The 19,122-nt window shown below is 50.8% G+C and overlaps 1 protein-coding gene across 1 annotated transcript in view; it reads left to right on the top strand.

Moving 5' to 3' along the window:
- The first annotated feature begins 7,626 nt into the window (after window positions 1–7,626).
- VASH2 (vasohibin 2) overlaps window positions 7,627–19,122 on the top strand; it is a 37,006-nt gene continuing 25,510 nt past the window's right edge. The window contains exons 1-3 of the mRNA XM_024750952.1: window positions 7,627–7,724; window positions 8,366–8,795; window positions 16,359–16,447. Of these exons, the coding sequence (XP_024606720.1) occupies window positions 8,520–8,795; window positions 16,359–16,447 (365 nt within the window). The 5' untranslated portion in view covers window positions 7,627–7,724; window positions 8,366–8,519. The remainder of the gene's footprint in view (window positions 7,725–8,365; window positions 8,796–16,358; window positions 16,448–19,122) is intronic.

Below are 19,122 nucleotides of genomic sequence, written 5' to 3'. Positions count from 1 at the left end.
TCGTTGTTTATGTCATGCAGTCTATGGTCTTTTTGTGAAGGGGCGAGCACAGAGCCTCTGACTGCAGTGTCCGGAAGAGACACCAGGTTTCTCCTCTGACGGCTGCCACTGTAAATCTACAGCAGATGATCCTCTTCCTCTCTGGGCAAAAAGTAGCTGTAATCCAAGAAAGTCTTAAATTTCTGCTCCCTCTAGCCAAATGTCCTCAAAGCACCTTAGCGCTCTAAACCTGGCAGGGAGGACCATTGTCCAGGGCCCGTTGCTGCCAGTGGATCATTCCAGTGTGGTTCTTTCCCTGGCGGCTCCCCTGGTCTTAGTAATTTTGTTTCTAATTCTCCTCTGTGCTCCCCCTTCTCTGGCCTCCCCTCTCCAGGGGATAGGTTAGAAAACTTAATGAACCTGAAATTCAAGGGACTTCCCTAGGAGGCAAAAGTTTGAAGCATCAGGACAGTAAAACTTTTTGATCATAAAGACGCCTGGGACTTATCTGTGATGAGCATTTACATCCATGTTCTTCTTACTATTAAAAAAAAAAAGAAAAGAGTTGGATTAAGATAATCTAGTTCTTTTATTTACTTATTTTGGCTGCTTTGGGTCTTAGTTGTGCATGCGGGATCTTTTGTCGTGGCACGCGGGCTTCTCTCTAGTTGTGGCGTGTGGGTTTTCTCTCTCTAGTTGTGGCATGTGGGCTCCAGGGCGCGGGCTCCAGAGCATGTGGGCTCCGTAGTTTGTGGCACCCAGGCTCTCTAGTTGTGGTGCGTGGGGGCTCAGTTGCCCAGCAGCATGTGGGATCTTCGTTCCCCGACCAGGGATCGAACCTGCGTTCCCTGCATTGGAAGTCGGATTCTTTACCACTGGACCACCAGGGAAGTCCTTAATTTCTAGTTCTGACACTCACTAATTGTATCACCTTATGCAAGTTACCTAACTTATTAAACCTCAGTTACTTCCTTCGTAAAATGAAAATAATAATACCTGCCTCACAGGGCTAGTAAAATAGACAGTTATTATGTTTTCAGGGATTATTCAGTCTGCCCCCCTGTTTTAACCTTTTACTTTGAAATAATTTCAAACTCACAGAACAGTGGCAAGAATAAGTATAGTGCAAAAAATATCCACATACTCTTTACCCAGATTTATCAACTGTTAACATTTTACTTTATTTCTTTTATCATTTTCTCTCTCTGTACACACACACACACACACACACACACACAGTGGGGTGTTTTTCTGAACAACTTGAGAGTAAGTTACACATATAATGGCCCTTTGCCCTGTATACCTCAACGTATAGTTTCTAAGAAAAGGAATCAGGATATTCTCTCACATCATGGTAGGACAGTTATTAACTTCTGTAAAGTTAACATAAACACAATTCTTTTACCTAATTGAACACCTAGATTCCAATTTTGTCAATTGACCCAATAATATCACTTACACCATTTTTTCCCCTATAGGTCAAGATCTAGTTTATAATCAGATATTACATTTAGTCATCATGTTTTTTCTTCTTTTTTCTTTTTGTTGGCCGTGCAGCATGTGGGATGTTAATTCCCCGACCAGGGATCGAACCCGTGCCCCTTGCAGTGGAAGCATGGAGATTTAACCACTGGACCACCAGGGAAGGCCCAATCATCATGTTTTTTTAGTCTTCCTTAATCTGGAACGTTTCCACAGATTTTCTTTGTCTTTTATTACATTGACAGTTTTAAACATAATTTTTTTTTTTTTTTTTTGCAATACGCGGGCCTCTCACTGTTGTGGCCTCTCCCGTTGTGGAGCACAGGCTCCGGACGCGCAGGCTCAGCGGCCATGGCTCACGGGCCCAGCCGCTCCGCGGCACGTGAGATCTTCCCGGACCGGGGCACGAACCCGCGTCCCCTGCATCGGCAGGCGGACTCCCAACCACTGCGCCACCAGGGAAGCCCCAGAATGATGATTTTCTAACTGTAGTACTCCTTTCACATTTATATTCTTCTCTAAGCAAGTCTTCCCTTCCTCCCCACTTACTTATCTATTTATAATCAGTATAGACTCATGGATTCCTATTTTTCCAGTGCTTTGTATTTCATTATTGTAGTTAATTATTTTGTGCTCAGATCGTCCCAGATTTGACTCATGGGAGCCCCTTCAAGCCAGCTTCCAAGGGGTAAGGTCCAATATAAATTTACCTGCCACCAGGTGGCTATATGGCTTTGTTGAGGAATGCTGCTGTATTGGGGGCTCAGCGTCAGTCTTTTCTGTTGGCCAGTTGGGCTCCTCAGCAACAGCAGTCACTTTGGGCCAGATCTCATTTAGATTTGGAAAGGAGGAAGGGTCTGTGATTTTTCACTATGGTGCCTAAAGTTGGCCTTCTGCTCACAGCTCTCTGTTCTGTCTGATGATACAAATCGTGCAACACTCGTATTGGCTGCTCATCTATCTCACCTCTGGTAGGGTGACCATGGGTATCAGTTTGACTGGGATGGTTCTGGTGTATACCTATGCTCCCCATGTAATTATTACTAGGACCCTTGTAACTCTTAAAAGTGGCTCAATTTAGACAACAAATTCTATGGATACCCTCCCCCTGGGAACACCATGACTTATTATCCAAACACCAGGAGTCCCTGCAGATATAGTCACCCTAATCTTCCCCCCTCCTTGCTGTCCATTGTGGTAAGTATTCCACCTCGTCCTTTACGATTAAGTGCTTTGCAATTCTGTGATTTTTATCATCTCCACGGAAAGTATGGAGCTCAGTTCCACAGCAGCTTTCTCCTTCCCATCGACCCTGGACTACAAGGATAGCCACTACCAGGTGCTCAAAAAACCTCCTTGCTAGTACGCTCTTTATTGCTTTAGTGAAGGGAGCGTCCTCTGGGCTGGCCCAGGGAACTAGTCAGGTGGAGGGTTCTTGAGCCACGTATAATAAATGCTTCTAATATTCCTTCCTTCCTGAGACTTCTGACCCGTTCCTCGACACTACACAAGGAAGTCTGGCTTCTCCACTTTGCTTACTATAGGCCGTCGATGAGACCAGGCTCCAAAGAGCCATCCCAGCAAACTATCGGGACAAACTCCGAGCATCCTTGTGAAAACATTAAATCTCGAGTTCTGTGTGAGTATCCCCAAGTCAGTGGATCCTCCCAATTGAGCTTCCTGTTGAACCCCAAATATAACATCTTCCAGATCCACTCCCACACATATTTCTACAGTTCCTGCCAGTACGTGTTAGCCAAGTCCCGCAAGATCTTTGGCAGGTATGCTTTTTCTCCCTGGAAGAGGACTTTTTCCTGCCAGTGTGGGCTGTGCTGCAACTTGACTCTGGGTTTTGGCAGAGGCAGTAGTGGTGGGGCCAGGTCTCGAGAAGAAGCAGCAGCCATGGAGAAGGGGACCTGGTTTGGGCAGGAACATTCAGGGGATCTGAAGGGTCAAGATGCTCATCCACCGAGATATGCCCATCCCAGGTCTCAGGGTTCCAGTCTTTCCCTATCAGGGCTCTGCTTTGACATGGTTGCCTATCAAGGCCATGCGTTTAGTCCTTTTTTTTGCAGTTCTTCTACCCTGTGATCAGATCTTGGGCTTGATTTTATAAGTCTCTCCCACAGTTTCAGGAAATAAGACTTTCCCTTAAAGCCACAGCGGCTCTCTGGCTTTCAGAGCATTCCATGAGTTGGTAGTTAACTGCTCTGAGCCTGTCTTTTTCTGTTTCCAAGGTCTCTGGTACCTGTCATTAGCACTGTTTCCAAACTGACTACCACAGTCACTTGCTCTCCCAATGTCTCGCTCTCCACTCAGTTCACCCCAATTAACCAAGTGAAAGCTTGGGTGCGATCGCATATCAAAGCTATTGCCATCTCTCTTATCACCAGCAAAGGACTCTATTGATTTCAGACACCTGGGAGATACAACCCCAAAATCCATCCTGAGGACTTGCTTTTTGAACCTCTTGTGGAACTAACTGTCTTAGCTCTGTTTCTCTACAAAACGTATCTGAAGCAAAGACTAAATCTGACTGAGAAGGCAGTAAGAGTGAGCGAAAAGGGGAATGAGGTGGGCTAGGATGAGAAGCAGTGCAAGACAGTGTGTTATCACGCAGGTAACTGCTTCACCACCCACCGCAAAGAGCCCTGGCAGGTTACTCAGGAGGTATGTCTGCTCAGCCATGCAGGACATCTCCAGACAGGCTGTGTTAGAAAATCATGACTCGGAACAGTCCACAGGGGGCAGGAAGGAAAGAGAGTTTATTTGCCCAGCTCCCTCTCATCTCTTGTTTCTTATTGGTCAGAATGTTCCCTAGAGGGAATTAATTCCCTCGGATTCCCCTTTGATGGCTGCTTAGAAGCCACACCCTGCAGTGTGGCATTTCTTCTGATCCAGAAGTAGTGGAAGAGTCACAGGCTCCGGACATGTGGTCAGCCAGCTTGGCTGTGCAGCAGCAGCCTACAGGGACCTGACTGGGCCAGTGACTATCAGTCCTAGGTGGCTGAACTACACAGATTTGGTCGGCTGTGCAGGGAGCTGCGGAGGCAGGAGGAAGGCAAGGTCTTGCCGGTGCGATTAGGCTCATAAGGTGCGTCTGATACATCCATCAATAGGCTATTAACATCAACAGGTGGTAGACCTAGAAATATGATCATCGGGTTAGGATTTCGTGTTATTTATCTTTGAGACCCCAGCGACTGGCACTTGAATCATAAGATACCATCTGAACCCACTTTTTCTTGTTCCAAACCTTCCCACTACATGTCTCTGCTATGCCAGTTGTTATGCCAGTGAATGGACATGACCATGCTCTCAGAGGTTGGGCAGCTAGTCATTGTGTGTCCCTGTTCAAGTTGCAAGTAGGCCCTGCCCCACTGTGTGCTATGTCATTCTCACTAACCATCTGAGCTATGGTTACCAAAGGGAAAGGGTGGGGGGATAAATTAGGAGTTTGGGATTAAGATATACACACCACTCTATATAAAATAGGTAGCCAACAAGGACCTATACTCAATATTTTGTAACGATCTATAAGGGAAAAGAATCTGAAAAAGAACATATATATATATTTGTATATATAAAAGAATATGTATATATATATATAACTGAATCACTTTGCTGTACACCTGAAACTAATACAACACTGTAAATCAGCTATAGTTCAATTAAAAAAATTAAAAACAAGCAGAAAACAACAACAACAAAACCCCAAAACCCATAATCTGTCTGGCCTGTGTTCACTTGAGTGTCATGTAACACAAAATACACAAAGAAATGAAGAACAGAGTTGGCTGGTCCACACAATTAGCACAATTCTCAAATGCAAAAGAATTCTGAACAAAAGGGCCCTTCTCCTTTCCAGTCCTTTCAATGCGACACTGCAGCTCACTTCACAAGGCTTCTTACCACCTCTTTGGAAAATTAGCCAAATCTCACAACTCTCTTCATGGACCATTTCACTTGCCTCCCCACTGCACCCCAGCTCCTAGGGAAAAGAGAACAGACAGTTGGAATACTGGAGATGAAAAACAAAAGCGTTGCCCTCAACTGTCAAGGAGTCCTGAGGTGCCTGGGGCAGGAAGATGAACCGATAATCCTCTCTGGTCCCTAGGATTTTGATTCAGGTAAAGCAGGAACCAGGCCCTGGTTTGACAGGGACATTGTAGTTGTTTGGATTTGGCCTGAGTCGGGACACTGGGAATCGATGCCAAGGACAGTGAAACATGCCAGACATTCTTCGATGTTCACCAACTGGTCTGATCACTTGAGCTTTGAGAACTCAGTTTTCTCCTGAGGGGTGGTTAGGCCATATACTCATCCTCTGTATAGAGTTCTGCATCCTGAAATCCTAGTCACCTGGGACTTGAAACCCCTGGGGAAGCAAGAAGGGGACAGATTCGAGAGATGAGTGAGAAAAGAAGGGAGGAAGAATGTTCGAGATGAGAAAACAGCTCACCCTCTGAGGCATGTTTTCTCCTAATCAGGAAATGAAAACTGAGGCAATTATATATTGAGAGGATAATTCTCTTTCAATTCCCTAATGTTTTCTTCAAGTGTGCTTGTTCCACTTGAATTATTCAGATAATTTCCTGAATATTATTCTTAGGGCCATTTCCTCTGTCTATCCAGACCTAAGTTAGTCTCCTTATGGAATCTATAAAGTCCTGGGCATGGGCTCTGTCTGTAGCTGTGCAGGACTGGTCCAGAATCCAGGTCTCCTCACCCAACACCTGGCTCTCAGCTACCCTCCAACGCTCACCTCTCACCACGCCCTCCTCTGAAAGAGAAGTTCCAGGGTTAAGCATCCAGATAGAGATCTGTCATCAGTGGTCTTTGATGACCGCATTCTTTTTTTTTTTTTTGCGGTACGCGGGCCTCTCACCGTTGCGGCCTCTCCTGTTGCGGAGCACAGGCTCCGGACGCGCAGGCTCAGCGGCCATGGCTCACGGGCCCAGCTGCTCCGCGGCATGTGGGATCTTCCCGGACCGGGGCACGAACCTGTGTCCCCTGCATCGGCAGGCGGACTCTCAACCACTGCGCCACCAGGGAAGCCCTGATGACTGCATTCTTAATTCGAGGTTAACTTAGCATTGCTGTCACAGCTGCTTCACTCCCCTCAAAGCTGGCGGGCTGGCCTGGAGTTTAAAGAGAAAGCATATTATGGCCAGGTTCCCAAGTGTCCGTAAAGGAGGAAGTCAGAAGATCACAGAATCTTAGAGCCAGAACAGGCCTTGGAGAGTGAAGGGTCTGCTCTCCTCTTTTCATAAAGCAGCTACGGCCCAGAACAGGCAAATGGCTTGTCCTGGATCACACAGCTTTGCCAAGTGATAAACCTGGACTTAGGGCCAGACCTCAGGTCAGTAGTCTGGTGCTCCTCCTCACCTTGCTCTTCTTTTAAGAAAAAAAAAAGAAGAAGAAGATGCCTTTAAGGAAAAGGTGTTTCCCTGGAGAGTGTGGGAGGGTCTCCACTTCACAGTGGCTCTGAAGCATCTCTTCACCCTCTCATAACTCAGTAGCTGTGACAGAACAGTGGGGACCTGGCTGACCACCCCGGCTTTAGTGTCGCATATCAGCTTAGTTTAAAGGGACTTTATTAATCATGACTAATGTCAGAGGATATATGGCTGTGTCCCCTTCTTAGTTTTGGGGAATTTGTAATGTAGGATTAAAAAAAAAAGAGTTAATATTGTGCCGTCACGTTTACATGCCTGCCTGAACCATCCATCACTGCCTGGTAGCGGCAGGTGACTGTGTGCCCAGCCTTCTTCAGGGAATGCTGTCCTATGACAAGCCCTCCTCTACCTCAGGGTCACTTCTTGGGTGGCTTTAATTCTCCTCTGCTTCCCATAGTTGCTTCCCCCGTAGTGCCGCGACCCCTGGGGAAACTCTGTCTTAAGTCCCAGGGACAAACGCTCCAGCCCCGCGGGGCTCGCAGGACAAGACAGCGATCGGATTTCGCGCTGCGGCCCAGCTCCCCCTACTCTTCACCCCTCCCGCCCGGGAACCCCGGGAGCCAATCAGAGCGTCGCGGAGCTCCGGGTTGTAGAGTCCCGCGCCCGGGACCCGCCCCTCTTTGTTGCGGTGGCCAATGGACGCAGTCGGAACATCGGCGGCTGGCCGGGTGACTCGCTTATATGTCACAGAATAACATTAGAGGATGGGACATGGAATGAGGCGACGGCCGCAGCGGCCCCAGCAGCTCCCGCCACCCCCGCCACCCGGGGAAGCCGTGCAGCCATGAGGCCGACCGTCCAGAGGTAGGGTCCGTGAGCTGCGGTGCGCCCTTCCCGCGCCCCGCCTGCAGCCATTTCCCTGGGGTGCCTGGCGCTGGAACTCAGGGAAGGGGGCGGGTGGAGCCACTGCCACTGGAGCCTGGGGGCCGGGGCCGCCCCTCGTCCGCCCAGCTTCGGGAGGGCTTCTTGGAAGAAACGCGGCCGCTTTTGCAAGCCGAGGCTGTCGCTGGTCTCTCGCGGCAGCCCCGGGCGCTCACGTGCCGGCACGTTCTGGCTCGGCTCGGCGCTCGGCCACATCTGGCGACCAAGGGACGTGTGGAGCCTTGCGGGGACCTCCTGTTCCATCCCGCTGCACGAGCTGTCTTTCTTCTCCCTACCCCGTCCACTCCGCAGCCTCCACGCTCCTTGTCTTTCCCTTCCGCGGTTTAGGTGGGTGTGAAGCTTTGTGGCAAAATTCAAGTCGCCTTTCTAGGTAATGGCAGGGCTGGAAGCTCGTGTGCAATTCCCTGGTGGGTGGGGGGGCGTCCTGTCCGCTCGCGGGGGGAGCGGACAGGGAAGTGGGGACACGTCGAAGCCCCCACACCCCCGTCTTGGCCACGGCCCCCTCCTTGGTTCCTCCGGGTGTCTACTTACCCGTGGTATGTGCTGGGTCTCACTGATTTCAGGCACGGCCCGTAAGCGGAGTTCCAGCCGCCGCTGCCCCTTCGCGCGTCCTGCGGCAGCCAGAAGCATGGAGAAGGCCGCCCCCGCGGGGCGCTGATCCCCGTGCCGCGCCCGCGCGCACACGCCCCTCGCCGCCCTCCCCGCCCCTGCCCCACCATGACCGGCTCGGCGGCCGACACTCACCGCTGCCCCCACCCCAAAGGCGCCAAAGGCACCCGGTCCCGGAGCAGCCACGCGCGGCCCGTGAGCCTCGCTACTAGCGGGGGCTCTGAGGAGGAGGACAAAGACGGCGGGGTGCTGTTTCACGTTAACAAGAGCGGCTTCCCCATCGACAGCCACACCTGGGAGCGCATGTGGATGCACGTGGCCAAAGTGCACCCCAAGGGGGGAGAAATGGTGGGCGCCATCAGGAACGCCACCTTCTTAGCAAAGGTTAGTGGCTCCGAAGGAAGGGGGAGGCGTGGGCAGTGATGGGACCATTTTGCCTATACGTAGCAATTTCCATTTTCCTGGTCCTGCTGCAGACTCCCTTCCCCTCCTCATTTTTCGCAGCAGCCTCCACCCCCTTTGCTTAATTGAGATGTTTGTCTTGGACGTCTTAGAAATGGGAGAGGGAGAGAAAAGGGGCTTGCTGTCCTGGGACTGTGTGGTCGGCTTGTGCCAAGGTTTCTTTGAATCTGGAGCCAAACTCTATCATTTACTTAGCTCCGTGTACATCCTGCTTCAACGAAGACTGTAGCCACCAAGTAGCACCAGTGATGCCAAGCATGCATAGGCCCCCTAGGGATCCCACCCCGCTTATCCTCTTTGGAGTCTCTTGGTCCTCCTCTGTCCCCGCTTCGCAAATGATTTATTAGGCTATGAATGAATTTACAATCAACCAGTCAGACTTCTCAGCGTGAATCATTCCTAGACTTTTTGCCAATTTTTTTTTTTTTATGACAGTGACTTTCACCTCTGAAACTTGCAAAACAGTCAGCTCTCTCTTTTCCCAGCTTATCTGAGCTCTGACAAAAAAGAGTTTTAACTGTGGCTTAAAAGGGACTTTCCAGTACACATGATGAATGAATCTCACTGGATAGAGAAAGAGGCTCAGGAGTGAAACTCTTTCTACCTTGGAGAGAAGCCAGTGAGCCAATTGGGTTTGGTGGCCAAAGATAATGTTAGTAAGATGGAGGAAGATGTGCAGCGGTCGCTGTACGAAGCACGAAAATGCAAACTGGAGGAGAAACGCCGCAGAGCCTGGGGGTTGTAGCATGGCGGATGGTTTCCCATCCATCCTGGGGACACTGGTATGGCCAAGAAGATTCCTGGACAGGTCTAGGAATGCCAGACCTGAGACCTGGAAGGCCATCTGGTCAAGCCCCCAACCTGGAGCATCTGGTGACCTGAGCATCTGAGCCTGCAGGCCAGAAAGCTGTGTGTGCCCTTGGGAAAAATGACAGAGCCTGTAAGCTTCCTGCTGTAGTTGGTTACGGTGTTTTATTACCCTGCTGGTCAATGAGATCTTCATTATGCCCAGCGAGAATCTTGCCTGCTTTTATGTCAGCTATAATGACCCTTGCTGAGTCCTCCTTGAGGACTCAGAGCCTGAGAACAACCCTGATACTGGAGTGCAGTTCTGACTTCGGAGTCTGTCCTCACTTAAGTGAGCCTTTTTCATTTAGCACCCTTAGCACCTGATTGTGACTTCTAATTGTGGCTTCATCTTTCTCCCAACATTGTGGGTGGGGACCCCCTATTTGTGGGAAAATCAGACAATGTCAGGGTTGGTAGAGACCAATCCTGTACCTCTCAGCAGAATCCTTTCCTCTTTCTGAAGGCCTCCTGGGAATGGGGGCCTTGTCGCCTCACAGGGCAGCTCCTAGGCCTGGCCAGATTGGGTCACTGGGAAACTCTTCTCTGAAACTGAACAGAGCTCCTCCTCGGTCACATGTCACCACTGATTCTTGTGCTCAAGAACCAAAGGGCGGCACACGTCGACTTCCTGTGCTACTCACAGCTCCCTCGAATGTTACGAGATGGTTCTCTTGGAGTCAGGAAAGGACCTGGAGTGAAAAAATCAAGGGACTGAATTCTGGTTGTGCTACCTCTAGCTTTGTGGCCTAGGTCACTCACTGAAAATCTCCGGCCTTAGTTTTCTGACCTATAAAATGTGAGTAGATCAGATTTCATGTGAAGCTCTTTCCACCTCTCAAATCCCGTGGTGTTGTGACCCATTAGTCTTCAGGTTCTGGTCATCTGTGTGACACGTGCTCTGGATTATTCTGCATCTTCCTTTAATCCTCTTTGTCCACAGGTAGTTCCTTTCACCTTTTCTTACGTGTCATAGTTCCCAGATCAGCTCATTTTCCTCCTCCTCTTTCTAGGACAGTTGCTAGTTTGTCATCAGTCAGTCCCCGAAAACATGAGCACAGTAAGAAACACCATGTTCTAAATGTTGTCTGGGCAGCTTAGAACATACATTACTGCTTCCTGAGACTCGTACTTGATACGTCCGTTATTGTGGCCGAAGTGTGGGTTCTTGAAAAATGAGCTTTCTTTCTTTTTTTTTTTTTTTAATATAGCGGCCATATCATATTGTACTTTCATAGTAACTGGAAGGTCACATGAAAACTGCCAAGCCAGGGCATCCCCGGGCTGTACATGGGCATTGGCTTTTTGAACCTAAATAAAGAGCTTCACATTTCTCTCTTACACTGCATCGTAATGCTTGGTTCTCCATCCTCAACGCCCGTCACAGCATCCCCTCTCTCCCTGGTCCTGGCATTCCCCAAACCATGACCCCTATGCAGGCCCTGGGATGGGGACAGCTTTGGAAGTTCCTGTTTCCAGGAGCCACTCCTCTCTGATTTGAGGGCTATTCCTGCACTCAGCTCAGCAGACTTTTTTCCTCTGGGGCCAAGTCCTTTTCTCCTTTAATCAGATCAGTGTCTTGCTGAGGAATTTGTACAGAAGGGGGGTGGTGAAGTGGTGGTGGAAGGGTTGGAGTGTTTCAGGGAGGTGAACCTTTTTTGGCAATTGAATTGTGGACTGAGAAGCAAAAGACGTGGCCAGGGGAAGGTGTCAGAGGCCTAAGAGGAGGACTGAATGACACTTTCTTTGACCACAGGACATTTTGTTAGCAGCCGTGGTAATTTCTGCCCAAAGATCCAGGTGCCCCCACTGGGGAAAGCGGGACAGGTGTCACCTGCCCTGCAATCCTAAATTTGTGACTGCAGCCTTCTCCCCTGGTGGTTACTGAGTCTGAAGTTAACAGTTGACTAGGTGAAAGCCAGGGTTTTTCAGGGATAGTGCAAGAAAGCAGCACGGGTCAGTTGGAGGATAGTAGAGGTTGGGAAGGGAGGGGCAGAGAGGATGGCTGGCCCAGAAAAAACAGCTGGGCCGACTAGGAAACAGCACCTCCTGCTTCTCGACTGGCTGGAGCCCGACTCTCCTGGGGCAGACAGCCAGATGGATTGAGCAGGAAACACCAGGCCGTTTCTTGCAGACACCACGTTTTTGTGGCTCATTTTCACGCTGATCCCAAATTGGGAAATAATTCACATTTAGAGGACTCAGCTTTGCGTGAGTGAAGAAGAGTGAGGGCTTTGGGGCCAGACTTTGCTGTGGTCAGGGCTCCACTCCTGCCCCCTGCTGGCTTACACAGGCAGTGCACTTTCTCCCCTGTCCTGCGTTCAAAACCATCCATATGTCTGACCTTCCTGCTCAGCCCAAGGTTGTGACCGCTGGACCAGGTCACTATCAACAGATTCCTGGCTGCTCCTGATGCAGGGGCCTGGGGCCCATCCTTGGCCCAAGAGTGATGTTCCATGCTCGCCCCCCACCCAAGGTTGCCAGAGAAATTTCTGCCTGGCCCCTGCACAGTGTATATAATACATATTCAGAGCAGGGACGGCAAAAGGCTTCGCTTTCTCCTTGTACTTCCTTGTTAAAGACTCCTGGTGCCTGGGGCTCTCGATGCCTCCCTGGCTCCTTTCCTGGCTTCTCCCTTCTTTCCACACGGTGATGCATGGTGATGATACACACTCGTGTCCTTCCACATCCCTTCTTGCATTCTTCTGACAGGGCATTGCATTTGGCAAGAATGGAGTGAAAGAGCCTGTCCACAAAAGCTTGCCCGTGGTTTGTTTCATTTTTCTTCTTGAACAACCGTATTCCTGTCCACTCCCCTCCTTCCCCCCCTATTCCCTACCCTCAGGGACCCCACCCCCTAACTGTAGGCACAGTGCCTGTGTGGAGAGGGTGGTTTTGATGTGTGCCCCCTAGATTCTGCCATCATCAGCTGGGCTGTGGTTTGAGATGGCTGGATGCAGGTGGCAGGAGGGAATCTAGAGGGCCAGGGCCAGGGGAATTCTAGGTTGGAGTCTCGGCTGAAACGGGGCAGGAAAATAACAGGAGAGACTCTCAGGACCCCAGTCAGGGAGGAGGAGAAAAAAAAGGAGTGTGCCCTGGTCTTTTCATAAAAGGTTGTACCAATTAATTTTCCCATCATGCCGTATGAGAGCATCCTCACCAGCACTGAGTATCCACATTTCAGAATATCTCTGCTAATTGGAGAGGACAAAAATGACATTTTGCAGTGGCTTTAATTTGCAGTTCTTAAACTGTTGGTGTGCTGGAACATTTAAAAAAAATATTTATTCCCTATTTGCATTTCTTCTTTTGTGAATTGTCTTTTCATGGCCATTTAAAAAATTGTGGTAACGTATAATTTACCATTTTAACCATTTGAAGTGTACAGTTCTGTGAATTAAATATATCCACATTGCTGTGCAACCATCACCACCTTCCACCTCCAGAAATTTTTCTTCTTCCCTGACTAAAACTTTGTACCCATTAAACACTGAGTTCCCATTGCTCCCTCCTCTCAACCCCTGGCAACCACCCTTCTACTTTCTGTCTCTATGAACTTGACTACTATAGGAATCTCACATAAGAGAAATCATCCAATATTTGTCCTTTTGTGACTGGATTATTTCACTTAGCATAAGGTCTTCAAAGTTCTGGCACGTATAGCATGTGTCAGAATGTCCCTCCTTTTTAAGGCTGAATGATACCCCATTGTATATATGCTACATTTTGTTTTATCCATTTATCTGTTGATGGACACTTGGGTTGCTTCCACTTTCTGGGGCCATTTTCTTTTCATTGAGGCCTAGAGAGCTTTCTTATCACTTTGTATGAACTCTTCATGAATTAAGGATGCTAACTCATGGTCACCACATGTCCACAGGGGAAGTGGATGTTTTCGTCCTCTTCCATCAGGCTGAGAAGGCATCTTGGTGATGCCCCTGAGTTGAGTGTCTGGGGGCTCAGGCCCCGCTGATTCTGTTTTCCAGTTACTGAAAAGTGGAGGCCATTCAGGCTCCCCCATCTAGACCTCTGAAAACACACTGTTGATGAATAATGATAACACAGCTAGCACTTAAAAAACACCGAGTGCCAAGCCCCAAGTTGCCCGCTTTATACATTAGGTCACATAATCCTCACAACCAGCTCAGAAGGTTTGAAGTAGGTGATCTCCTCTCCTATGTTATCAGGAAGGAACTGGAGGCTTAGAGAGGCCATGCAGCTTGCCCAGGGTCCACAGCAGTAGGTGACAAAGCAAGGACTCATAATTATACCCCAAGGAGCCTGCCTGGTTTATAGTCCATCATCCTGTAGGGCCTTGGCAGCCCGAGGTGCTGGTTGGGAGCTGCCCCAGCCTGAGCCCCAGCCTGAGCCCCCGCCAGCTGTCCCAGACGGCAGGGTGGGCTGTAGCCAGATGACATCATCCCCTCAGCAGTCTGGGCTTTTCTCCCACCACAGCCCGGCTCCCCAGCTGGGGTTTGGGGAATGTGACTGCAGCTCCTGCACTCACTCTTAGCCCGGGGCTGAGGTAACCAGGCAGCTGTTTTTAAAAGCCCTGGGGCGCCACTGGGCTGCTATTCTGAGGACCGGCTGCCGCCTGACTCCCCCCATCATCTGGCTCTTGTGGGTTCTGCTGGGCTTGGGGGAGTTGCAATAACTTGGTGGTCGGCCCCCAAAGCTGAGCCAGAGCCAGGTCACTCCGGCTTCCTCAGGGCTTTGGCCAAGGGGCATCCCTCTGGGGATCCTTCAGGTGGCTGGTGATTCTCCGGGGCGTTGTCCCATGCATGCCAGGGTAGAGGTGTGCTCCTGCCTTCATAAACTGTGTCGTTCGCCACCTCCCTCTTGTACCTGGCCTAGAGCTGGGAACACTGGAGGTGCGAAAGGAATGGTTGTTCCGTCTCCCCTGCTTCCTTACTTCTCTGTGAAAGCTCTGGCGCATTCTTATGCAGAATTCCAGGTGTGGGTAGCTCAGTGGATGTTACTGCCCAAAGCAGGGACGAGCGTCCTCATGTTTGCTATGTCGGAAACACCAGGATGCGCTTTGTATTTTGACGCTGGGCTGGGCGGGGGTGTTGTGGGAATGGCCGCATAAGCAGATGTTCAGATGGGAACATTTTGCTCCCAAAAATGACTCTCCAAGACAGGAATGTGATTGGAGTTGATATGTTGTAAACAAAATGTTTGCGGAACAGCTGTGTGAGTGTGTGCACACAGTCTCACATTCTCTCTCTTTCACACATGCAGTCATGAACACACACACACACACACACACACACACACACTCTGCACCTTGGCTGTGAAATAGGATGTGTGACTAGTTCCCTTCTATTTTAAGTAAAAGCAGCAGAAGGTGTAGAAGTATGAAGAGCCTCCTGCTTCAGGCCCGGGGGACCCACTCGCCCTCCAGCTTGTCTGTGGGGCCTGAGCTTGCAGAGCTGGGGACAGAAGTGGGGACCGTCTGTGGGCAGCGTCTGGCGCTGGTGCCCAGCCAGGCCGCCCAGTGCTGTCCTTCAGTCTGTTCACCAGTGGCTTCACCTTCCATCAGCTAAGTACTAAGTCCCCAGGGCCTCCTTTTCCCTGTTTTCTTAGAGGGTGGAACTAATCTGTCCTGCGGCCCCTTCTGCCCCTCCCTAAGAGGCTTAGTCCTCCTTCCTGCCAGAGCTACAGACCCACGTGGGCTGAGTGTCTCTGTCACCAGCGCCCCTCCCCCGCACCCATCAGACAGGCCGAGGTTAAGGGACTGGGTAACACAGAGAAGAAATAAAGCAGAAACTGCTCCCTTGCTTCCCAGGAGTGACTGGATTGGAAGCCCCTGCTTCCTCTCGCTCTTGGCCTGGTCGGCAGGGTTGCTCAGAGCTGGGTGGTGTCTCAGCTCTAAATTCCCGAGAAGAGGGACTTACCTCCCCCTTTTCAGTCCTGGCCCGCCATTGCTCCCTTCCCTTCCCAGCGGGGGTTAGAACTTCATACTCTCAGCTGGTGAATGTTGACCAAGAGGCAGTCTAGGAGATGCCCAGGCAGACTGGGCAGCCGGGTGGGGTCAAAGGGTAAAATGGCTCATGAGTGAGAGGAGCCGCACTTAGCTGGGAAGATTCAAGGCAAGAAGGGAATCTTTCCTAGTGCACTCGGGGCTGGACTCAGGCAATGGATGTGATGGGCATTGCAGGGGGTGCTGTTGAAGAGAAATGGCCTGTGTAGCGCCATGTTGCATTCCTTCGGGGCGCCATTCATCTTGTATTCAGTGGTGCCCTGGAGTGGACACATACAGTGGTGACACCAGCCGTGCAGCAAAAGTGTAGTCGTGCAGTAGAAGTGTGAGGATTGATGGAGCACCTCTGAACCCTCTTGGACCAGGCCTGGGGAGGAGGGTACACTATAGGACGTGGTCCTTGGCCTCAAGAAGGGCTGAGGCTCCCATGGGGAGGCAGGCGGTGTTCATACCACAACACATAAAGGGTCATAGAGAGCCGCTGCGACCCAGGGCGGAGTGTGTACCAAGGGAACGCAGAGAGAGGACTGGCCGGTCTGGGGAGACCTTGTCCAGGAGGCTCCGGTTGAACGGGTGCCCAGGCCAGCGTGGCCATCTGCCTTCAGGAGTAGCTCTGCATCTCCTTGATAAAATGATCTCTCTCTACTTCCCTGCAGCCTTCGGTACCCCAGGTTCCCAACTACAGGCTGTCGATGACGATCCCAGAGTGGCTCCAGGCAGTCCAGAACTACATGAAGACACTACAGTATCCTTCCGACCAGGGTCTGAGCAGACCCAGCCCGGGGACAGGCGTGATGATCGCAAGCCTGGTGGCGGCTCTGTCCCCACCTGGTCAGCAAATGCTGTCTGAGGTTGGCGAGGCTGGGCACGGAGGGATGCCTTGATGTGAGAGTCCAGAAGAAGTGACACTGGAGGACGTCACTGCAATGATCAGACCCTCTCCGTTTAAGCAGGGTGTGGGCCGGGACGGCAAAGGGCAGCGGAGCGGCAGTGGGCAGCACACGCCCCTCTTCCTTCCACCTACTCTTTCTCCACCTCCTCCTCCTTGGTTATCCTTGGCTCCCTCCGTCTCTCTTCCTGTACCAGCTATCTTTCTCCCTGTTCGTTCCTAGTCTTTTTTTTTTAGTATATCTGTTTATTTATTTATTTATGGCTGCGTCGGGTCTTGGTTGCGGCACACGGGGTCTTCGTTGAGGCGTGCGGGATCTTTCATTGCAGCGTGTGCTCTTTGTTTGGGCGCACAGGTTTTCCCTCTCTAGTTGTGGTGCACGGGCTCCAGGGCGCGTGGGCTCAGTAGTTGTGGCGTGCAGGCTTAGTTGCTCCGTGGCATGTGGGATCTCAGTTCCCAGACCAGGGCTCGAACCCGAGTCCCCTGCGCTGGAAGGCGGATTCTCAACCACTGGACCGCCAGGGAAGCCCCCCTCCTAGTCTTCTGTTCCTTTTCTTTCCTTTCACTTTTTGCCCTGATCCTGACCACTCATCATCTACAAGAGGCCCACCTGGTGTTGCCTTTGGCGGCTGGTGCCCTTGGTCCATTCTGCATGAATGAATGGGGCCCCGGGCTGGGGGCCCTCTCCCCTCATGTGAGTTTGAAGAAGAGCTGAGAAGTCCTGTGGGTCCAGGCTGGGTGCAGACCAGCGAGTCTGTGGCCCCTTTTCTCCCCCAGTGTTCGCAGTCAGGAGTACATCTGTTCTGAGCGCCCATATGAGCTACGTTGTAAGAACCAAGGGGCAGGGTCAGATGTTCCCCTCGCCACGGCTGTTGCTTTATCAGGGATGGGAGTCAGACGGGAGCCGGGCCAACAGAGGGAGGTGTATGTGAGTGGGACAGGCCGTTTGCCCAAGCGAGTCCGTGAGCATCTCAGCTAAGCCAGCATCGCACTCCCTGCCGAGGCAGCTGCCGCCATCCTAGCCCCCAGCACATTGTTCAGGAGGTCTGCTGACCTCTGCCCTTCCTCCCTAAAGGCATAGAGCTTAGCAGAAAGGATTTCACGGGGCACTGCACACGTGTCCCACGTGCCTGGGAAGAGGCCTCCCCTCTCTGTGCTATAGGCAAGAAGCTTTCCTGTGGACTTCTGTGTTTTCCCTGAAGGGAAGGGTCCTACCAGATGAGAACTGCAGCTCGTTTGGGTGGGCAGATTACTTGATTAGCCTCTCAGTTCCCACTTCACGGACTGTGAACTCCCCTGCATGGCATCTTCCTCGTAGAATCCTGAAGCGACATTAGAGAAGATAACACCAGCCTCCAGGGGTCAGGCGGACAGTTCTAGCCCCCGGAAGGCTGATGCCGGTGCTGATCGCCGAACTGGGACCACACGTGGGGAGTTCCATGTGGCCCAGAAGCATAAACTCCTGCCAGAGTCAACCTGGACCCCAAAAGCTGAGCCTTCCTGGATGTGATCGACTCCTCACAGAACGTTCCAGAAGGTGACAGAAATTAGCATGGCTCCCCCCTTCTATTTAGGACATGGTCTTCACAAGGATCATCTGGCTGGAGATTAAAGAGGACGAGCCTGGCCGCCGGGAATGCACTGATGGGGCAGATTTGCATGTGCTTTACATATCATTGGCTCATTCCGCCGGAAAGGCTGCAGCCCATTCTCAGTCCTGAAGGATCTGCGTTTTCTGACCCACTGTGATGTTCACTGAGCTGGTTCAGTGACTGCAGAGAGGGCTGGAGAAGGGAAAGCACCACCATGCTACTGGGATCAGGTTCCAGGTCACCTGACCATTGGAGTCACCTCTTTGCTCTACCTCCTGACCAGCCTTTTATTTAGTTCCTTGGGCCTTCCTACTGCTTTGTCCTGGTGCTAGGGTATGGGGACCGATTGGGGCCAGCCCTGACCACAGATGTCCTCAGCTGGGGACAGGAAAGGACAAATCCTGCCTTCCCTTCTGACAGCCTCACAGCGTTGGCCAACTGGAGTGCTGACCTTGCACTGGGTTCTGGAAAGAGAAGTCCCCAGCCCCGAGCCCTGCTGTGTAGGGAGCAGAGGGTGAAGTCTCTCTCTTCAGGCAGCGTTTACAGGAGGCTGTCCTCCCCAGCTCACTTTCAGGGGCCCATAACTGTAAGGAACGGAGAAAGAATGGTCAGGTAGTTTTTTATTATTTTATTAGAGGTTTGTCTCACTCCATGCACTCGATGTATAAACTAGATATAGGAACAGAGGGAAAATTGGGCATATAAATAGAACTTTTGCCAATTGCATGCTACTTTAAATATACAAGGAATCTCACTATTTGAATGAAATCTTTGGTAAAGTGAAAAATCATTTCACAGTGAGGCTACATAGCCCTTCATTTTTCTCTCTTATCTCTAGGGTTTTGTATATTGTATTTTTAAAAATCTGGGCAAGCCTGTATTGTTATTGGTTATTCTTATGGCTCATGCTGGTAATTTCTAAACGGTGAGCTTGTTAAA

Source organism: Neophocaena asiaeorientalis, unplaced genomic scaffold (genome assembly GCF_003031525.2).
Source record: "Neophocaena asiaeorientalis asiaeorientalis breed wild unplaced genomic scaffold, Neophocaena_asiaeorientalis_V1.1 scaffold67, whole genome shotgun sequence".
Classification (NCBI taxonomy): domain Eukaryota; kingdom Metazoa; phylum Chordata; class Mammalia; order Artiodactyla; family Phocoenidae; genus Neophocaena; species Neophocaena asiaeorientalis.
The sequence above is the reverse complement of the archived record's forward strand: the minus strand, read 5'-3'. Positions and strand labels throughout refer to the sequence as shown.